This window comes from Centroberyx gerrardi, chromosome 19 (genome assembly GCF_048128805.1).
Source record: "Centroberyx gerrardi isolate f3 chromosome 19, fCenGer3.hap1.cur.20231027, whole genome shotgun sequence".
Taxonomy (NCBI): domain Eukaryota; kingdom Metazoa; phylum Chordata; class Actinopteri; order Beryciformes; family Berycidae; genus Centroberyx; species Centroberyx gerrardi.
In genome coordinates, this window is record NC_136015.1 from 24017389 (window position 1) to 24025473 (window position 8085).

The 8085-nt window shown below is 42.3% G+C and overlaps 1 protein-coding gene across 1 annotated transcript in view; it reads left to right on the forward strand.

Annotated features, from left to right (window-relative positions):
- LOC144542894 (cell adhesion molecule CEACAM20-like) overlaps nucleotides 1-8085 on the forward strand; it is a 34837-nt gene that overhangs the window by 3487 nt on the left and 23265 nt on the right. The window contains exons 3-5 of the mRNA XM_078290438.1: nucleotides 1623-1786; nucleotides 2020-2146; nucleotides 5639-5899. Of these exons, the coding sequence (XP_078146564.1) occupies nucleotides 1623-1786; nucleotides 2020-2146; nucleotides 5639-5899 (552 nt within the window). The remainder of the gene's footprint in view (nucleotides 1-1622; nucleotides 1787-2019; nucleotides 2147-5638; nucleotides 5900-8085) is intronic.

An 8085-nucleotide genomic window follows, 5' to 3' on the forward strand; every position in this document is an offset into this window, starting at 1 on the left:
TCTCCTCTTTCCCCTCCATCAAGCTCCAAAGTAACCATTCATTCACTCATTCTGTCACTATTTCATTCATTCATTTCTCACTCCTCACTCTTGTTGCCGGCCTCTGGTTCGACACTTTTTCACACCGCAATGCAAATAAGCTCACTGTCCCTCTCTCTCTCTCTCTCTCTCTCTCTCTCTCTCTCTCTCTCTCTCTCCCTGCTGTCAGAACTGGTTACCACTCCTTTCGCTTCCTACATTGTTCCCACACACCTACCGTTGCCTCATCTTCAGTAAACAGCCCCGTACACTTTAGATGGAATTAAAGGATCACGAGAACGAGTCCGGCAGGTCTAGTCGCCTGCGATTTCCCTCACTATCTCCATTCAAATGTTGCTTTGAGAGTACAATTAGGTCTGTGTGAGGAGAAAACCGGCCTCAGGTGGGCAGGTTATCAAAATTGCCGTGAATTTAATCGTGCTTCCATTCAGCTCATTGTCGTGGGATTTCATCGGCGAAATTAAAAGGGCGTTTAACAAAGAAAACACTATTCAGTCAACACTCTTAGAGGAGAAATCCACCCTGAAACACTTAAGCGCTGTTAAAACTGTAATTGGCGATGCACGTTGCATTCCTGGGTCCATTTTGTGGTTTGGTTTTTTATTTTTCTTATTCTCAAGGATAACCGCCTAGATGTAGATGGCGTGACGTCCTCCAGCAGCTACAGTGGAGTCTGATATGAGAAAATGTTTCAGGATGTAAAACATCGGCGGTAAACGTCAGGTTTTGGTGTCAGTCCCTCAGAATCAAAGAGCGAGGGCTTCTTTCTAGAGCCGCCATTTTGCACCGAGAGACGTTCAACAATCATACAGGAGAGAAATCCATCGTAGAAGAGGAGAGAGACCAGTTTCTCCACCCACAGGAGCAGGAGAGAGACCAGAATGCACTGCAGCAGAGAGACAGTTTGGGGTTTGAGTAACAGGAAGCTCTCTTCACCTACACATAAAACCCACAGCTAAATATAACAAGTCCACAGCACTTCTCTGGGGGGGGGTCTTGAAAGGCATTCTGGGAAACGTAGGAAATCACTAACTGAAGTAGAAGTAGACGAGGCAGGTTGAGGGAAAGTGGGTACAACAGAAAACAGTAAATTCTAACACTTCATGACAAAAAGGAGAGGATGGATTTTTCTTTTAAGCGCCTTACAGCAGTGGTTCCCAAAGTGGGGTCCGGGGGCCCCACAGGGGTGCTTGAGGGAATTTCAGGGGGTCCCCAAAATGAGCAGTAGTTTAATTTCACTATTATTTCACTCCCTAGAGGTTAGGACAATGACATTTTTCCTCATAGGTTTCACTCTCCATCCTGCTGATATCACCTCAACTACAGTCTATATAGTTATATATTTCTGCACCAAGTCATATTTAACACCAATAATCTTCTCAGATAGGGTTCCATAGGACAATATCTTAAATCTTATTAAATGGGGTCCATCTATTTGCGGGGTGTCCGACATGAAAACGTTTGGGAAGCCCTGCCTTACAGTGCAGTGAGTGGGACCGGAGCCGCTAACCTCTGCCGGTGTCATACAGGTGTAAACACGGCTTCACCAGTCTGACCTCCGTCTCCCGTCTCTCTCTCTGCAGAGCCGGTGTCGGCCTTGACCATCACCTCCAGCGTGCCCGAGGCCATCGAGCACAACAGCACCGTGGTTCTCACCTGCTCCGCCAAGGGATCCTTCCTCAAGTTCTCCTGGAGCAACGGCACCGCGCCCATAGTGGCCGACGGCAAGAGACTGACGCTGACTGAGGTGAGGTTTTGCTCGCCGTAACACCTCAGCCATAAGTAACGTTTATTAAATGAATTGAATTGAATATGCTTGTGTTTGGCTGATCATGTGCAGGTTAAATTTCCTCATCAATAATCAAGCTTTTCATTCACTGATTCATTCATCTTTTGGTTCATTCATTCAGTCCTTCATTCATTTATTTGCTCATTCATTTTTCATTATTCATTCCGTTTACTCATTGAATTGAATTGCAGGAAGACACGTCCAGTAAACTGACAATCAATGAGGTCCTGAGGTCGGACCTGATGGGTCCCATCTACTGCACCGCCGCCAACAAGCTGGAGACGGAGAGGAGCGCCCCCTTCAACCAGTCTGTCAGCTGTGAGTTCTGCACCTCTGCTGCTGGTTTTAAAGGTTGATTAAAGTAAAACACTGTGACGTTTTTGACGTTTTCAAACATTAGAAGAAGAAGAACTGGGTAGTTAGCATGAGCAGTGATAGCCACCATGTCTGAACAGACAGAGAAAAGAGAAACTGCATCAACAGAAAGTCCAAGCTCCGCCCACACTGTGTGATTGACAGGTGATCTGTGGGAAGAGCAGTGCAGAAACACCACAGCGAGAGGTGATGGAGACTAAATAAAATAAAAAAAAACAATTAGATTACCACTTTAAACGAGACAAAAAACCTTTTTGGCTGTTTTACAGAAGGTGGAACACAGATAACGTTTCTCATTTGGTTATCTACTGTCAAAACGATTTTTATTCAGTTAATCCACACTGACGACCGTTAAGCAGTCATTTGCTTACTCATTCACTCATTCATTCGTTAGCACTTTCATTACTGCATTACCACTGAGCCTTGCCTTGCAGTGTTGAACTGAATGAACTCCACACCCACCGGACAACAAAAGGGAGTCAAAACTGAGTCAGTTGCTGTCACTCTTTCACACCCCGACAAGGCATTCGACAAGCGTTCAATTAGTTTTTCTTACTTGGATTTATATGATCATTTACAGTGGTGGGAACAGTACTAGCATGTCCTACTCAAGTAGAAGTATTGCTATTTTGCTGATTAAGTAGAAGTAAAAGTACTGGTGTAAAAAAAATCTGCTTCAGTAAAAAAGTTACTGAGTTCCTTTTTAGAAAAGCGAACGTTGTTAGCTGTGATCTTTTCCATGTGATTCTAACAGGAGAGAGGACAGAGTTCAAACTAGATTCTTTTAACCGGAAACATTAGAAATTGCAAAATAAACTCCACAAACAAAGTAAAGTCAGATTCCTCCTCTCACTGTGAATGGATCCACAGTTTGTCAGTTTACGTTGATCCAGTTTCTGTCGCTGATGGAGAGACACAAAATCTTTTAAAATAATACGAGTACAAGTACACAAAAAAGCTGCTCAATTACAGTAACAAGAGTAAGATATAATTAGCTACTTCCACCTGTGATCATTTATGAGACTGAAACCTGCTCCTATCCCTAAAATTCCTGAAATGGGAGTTTAAGCATTCTTCACTCTTCTTTTTCTGGTCTGGCAGCAGTTTAGATTGTGGGCTGCGAGGTTTTGTGTTTGGCCCGGGCGCTCCCTCCCTGACTGAACCACACTGTGTACACACTCCTGTCCATGACTAACCCGAAAGGCAGTGAAATCACACTGCTAACCCCCGCTTCACCTCACACAGCCTGTCGTCATTAATCATCAACTTACCGGGTCGGGTTGGAGATTTTTTTAATTGGTCAGACTGTATGATAAGGCTGTATAAAAGCACCAAGCTGTAAAGTATGGGCTTTATATTTTACATAATACATAACTGACACTCGCACCCAGAGCCACTCACACTGAGGATGTGCTTGAAGTCACAGTGAAGCGGCACTTTGACAGCATTGTACTTCTGTAATTTGAAGTATTTGTGGTTGAAACAGGATGTTGGGTCGGGACTTAACGAGGGAAGAGATCATTCAAATGTGTAAACCAATGGGATTTCAGTTAGGGAGAGAGAGGAAGTTTTATTTTGATGGGAGGGGCAGGATTGTTCAAAAATCTGGGATGATTTCATTGGTTGACGCCTACTGGTACAGCATGAGGTCACCACTAAAAAGAAAAAAGAAAAGTAAAAATAATAGTATTTTGATATAAAAATACAAGAAAATATATATTTTTTGGCATTTATTGTTAAATAGGCCTATATTAATGACATGGAAACTTTGCTAACAAGTTGAAAAAGTCATTTTTTATTTCACTGACTAAATTCCTAGATTTCCAACATCACAGGGAAGGGAAACCTGCAGTCAGTGTTACATTTTAATTCAGTGGTTTAATTGAGGAAGTCAATGCCTAAAGCAATCCACATTTTCTGTAAACGTGCCACAATAAGTATTCTCCTAAACTGTCAAATATACATGCTCTGATTTAACTGTCCCTTCTGCCAAAAAACTGTGTTGCACATAGATTATGCAAAATCCTTTGGATGTTACCCCCAAAAAATAGACCTCTGCAGATCTGGAGAAGCAGGAAAAGCGTAGAAGAAGAATGAGAAGATTTGTAGGTCTTGAAAAGTTTGGCATAAGGCGACATGGACAAAATTAATATCACAATAATCATAAGAAACAATTTCCATATCGATATATAACAATATCTTCTAACGTGCAAAATCACATGTTAAATAATCAAATTGATGTTCATTGCATTGAAATGCATGGTGATATAAAGTATATTAAACTTAAATTTTAATTAGTATGCACAACAACAAACGATAATATTGAATTATTTGGGAATAGTCTAAATTATGGAAAGTATGGGGAAGTATCGGTTCTTTATTGTTTTGTTATGTTTTTGTTTGCAGCTTCATGTTTTATGCAGTAGTAGCTCCACTGCCACGTCACATATTTTGATATTTCTTGATCTTTACTGGTGATTTTGCCCATATTGTCATTCTGCCCCGTCACTATCAGCCCACATCATGCTGAACACAAACCAAACGTTCAACATGTTCAGGTTCAGTGAAGTATGGAGTTTCAGAAAGTGTAAACTGTGTCTGAACTGTGTGAGAGCGGAGTGGGCGACCCAGTCCGGCCGCGGCTGGGCGGACGCCAGCTGGCAGGAAACACTGGAGCGATTAGATCTTCATCTCACCGCCGCCCGTTTGACTGGAACACACGGGTGTGGCTTTGACCAATCACAGTTTCACCTGAGACTTACAGTAACTCTGCCGGGGCTCTTCAGATTCACACTGCTCTCTCTCTCTCTCTCAACAAGTGCTTTGAATTCTCATGCGTGTCTTCATATGTGACTTTTTATAAGGGATCATGCCGAAAATGACAAGGGTTCAGTGTTTCCCCCCAGAATTTTCTTCTCATCAGGGTGTAAAAGCCTCTGAAACAGCTTTTAGAGCATCATGGGACACTAAAACTCTCCACTGAAACCAGACTGATGAAACTCTTTTAGTGTCAGCAGCTCTTTAAGGCTGAGAGACACCACACCTATTCAATGGTATAGGGAAACTCTGGGAGACATTACTGCCTTTTAAATTAGAAGAATTTACAGAAAAACATGATAGAAACTTTAAATTAATAAAAAAAATGTGCAAAGAAAATACTATTTCATTGCAGGTTTTACAGTCTGTTTTTTTGTAGGAACGACACTGACTAGTCCATATCCAGTATTTAATAAAAGGCCAATATTGGGCTGATATATCAGCAAACTGACACATTGGTCTGAGCTCAGAGAGTAAAAGGAGGAGAGAAGAAATTAGGAATTTGCAGGAATGACGCAAAATATAAAATTGTCAAACAGGTGTACAGTATGATTGCCTGAATAAGCTTCATTCATTTTCCATTTTCAGTGTGAAAAACCTTGAACCTTTTCTCCCCAGATGGACCAGACTGGACCGGCATCACTCCTCCTCCCATGTATGTCAGGAAGGGCTCCAACCTCACCGTGCTCTGCTCCGCCGTGTCCGTCCCGCCCGCCACGTTCACATGGTACCACGACGGGGCGATGGTGAAGTCTGCGGACGGGGCTCTGGCTCTGAGCGACATCCAAGCGGCGCAAAGTGGAAAGTATCACTGCATTGCCTTCAACCCCAAGACCCTGCGCTACGTCTCCTCCGTGCAGGTCTCCGTCACCGTGCTGGGTGAGCTGACACACACTCTGCATGAAGAAACATTACTGATTAACCGAGCAATTATTTTTCTGATGAATCATTTAGTCTATAAAATGGCAAAAATAATGACAAATGCCCATCAAAAGTTACCAGAGCCCAAGGTGATTCTTCAAATGTCTTCCTTAGTCTGACCCCAAAAGGATTTATTTTATAATGATATGAAACGGAGAAAAGCAGCAAATCTTAGCAGTTATAAAGCTGTAACCAGCAAATGTTTGGTATTTTTACTCAATAAGAGACTAAAACAATTAATCGATTATCAAAATCCACATCGATTGATTTTCTGTTAATCGACTAATCGTTTCAGCACTAAAACGGATGCCGTCTTTGCCGTTCATTCCCAAAACCCCTGTTGTTGGTTTTCATCACCAAAATTGGAGTTACAGTCAAAGTTTCCACTTTAGTTTACAGAAAAATACAAGTGAATATTAGAGTTAAAGACCTTGGTTGTATTTTCTAAAATCCTATGACATATCGATGTGATCCTATGTGGGATTTTACATCTCAACAGCTCGATTAAATACACCAAAAATAATCCCATAATCTAAAAAATGGTTCAGAATTGGGCAGAAACAAAGTCCCTTTAAGAGAAGTCGGTTCACTCGGGCTCCATCTTGGTAACGCCCAACTAGGCAGCAAGTTCCTGACTCCCAAGACAAGACTCCTATCTCTCTGAATGGGGAGTCGTCTGTATCTAAAGCTCTGACATACAAACATTACATTACATATGTAGGAACACTGATGAATTGCATACAACGCGGAGTCTTAAAATTTGCTCCAAAGGACACCGTCGTCACAGAAGAACCTATTTTTTTGTGCTTGACGAAACGGTAAAATTACGATTCATGAATGCAGTCCTCAGTATTAAAATATTATTTCAGATTATTGTGCAAGTGGGCGCAGTTTGCATCAGTTAATCGTAAATAACAAAGTTCGGCGGCTGCGTAAAACCTGAAAGTCTTTTCTTTATGATTTAGGTGCGTCAATCGGCCGCTTTCACTGACGACACGTCTTACGTTGTCGGCGCCGCCATCTTTAGCGTTACGGATTTTCCCATTCAAAACCGCTAGAGCGCCCTGCCTCCTCTATACTGTCTCTGGCAGAAACCCATAATTCCCCGGCACGCCGCCATATTTGACCGTAAATACAGTGAGGGGGGGAAAAAAAACAGAATGTAACTGTTTTCTTTGTCTGCATGCCCGCTAGGTGTGAAACTGTTGCATGGACACACACATTAGTCATAGTCGCTCATGACACATACAGCGCAGGTTATAAACCCTGTGGTGACCCACTGCAAATATATTACAGTTTTTGTGCATTCCTTCCTCCTAGGTGTTTAAACATTGCGTAACGCACACCGAGGACAGCTCTGCAAAAGGGTTCATGTCCTGTGGAGTGTGTAATTACTACCAGGAGATTTTGGAGGGGGAGGAGGATGTTGTTTTCAAGTTGGCGGCAGACTACCATTTTGTGTGTGTGTGTGTGTGTGTGTGTGGGTGTGGGTGTGTGTGTGTAAATCCAAAACCTGCTTGGTTGGAGGATGGTCTTTCAGTATGCCCTGAAGTCTTGGGAATCTTGTTTTTTTCTCTGTGTGTGATAGGGAGAGAGAGAGAGAGAGAGAGGGAGAGAGATAGAGAGAGAAGAAGAGAGAGAGAGGGAAAGAGACATGTACATTTTACATTTTATATATAAAATTCTAGACATTTGGCAGATTTTCTTATCTTATTAGTAACCCATAGATTACTGTTTGTCTGTTTGTTAGCAGGATTTCTCAAAAGTGAAAAAAATGGATTTGCTCAAAATTTGGTGGAAAGTTTGTTCATGGGCCAAAGAAGAAGTGATTAACTTTTCACACCGATTGGACAAGCGGGGCGTGGCAGTGGGCGTGGCTTCTCACTAAAAGGCATATTCAGAGCTGATTCACATAACACCATCAAACTTTGTGGCCAATCAGCAGACAGAAGAAGAGGCAAACCCTCCATTATTGGCCAATCAAATTTCAAGTTTAGACAGAACCAACCTGCCAATTTCTCCAAAACTTGGTCCAGTGGTAGAAGGGCAGCACTGATGGAAACTGGACAGATAGAGAGCTGATTGGCCATGTGGTGTTGTGATGATCGACTAAAATGCTTAAAAGTTGCATTTCAGGTCCAGTC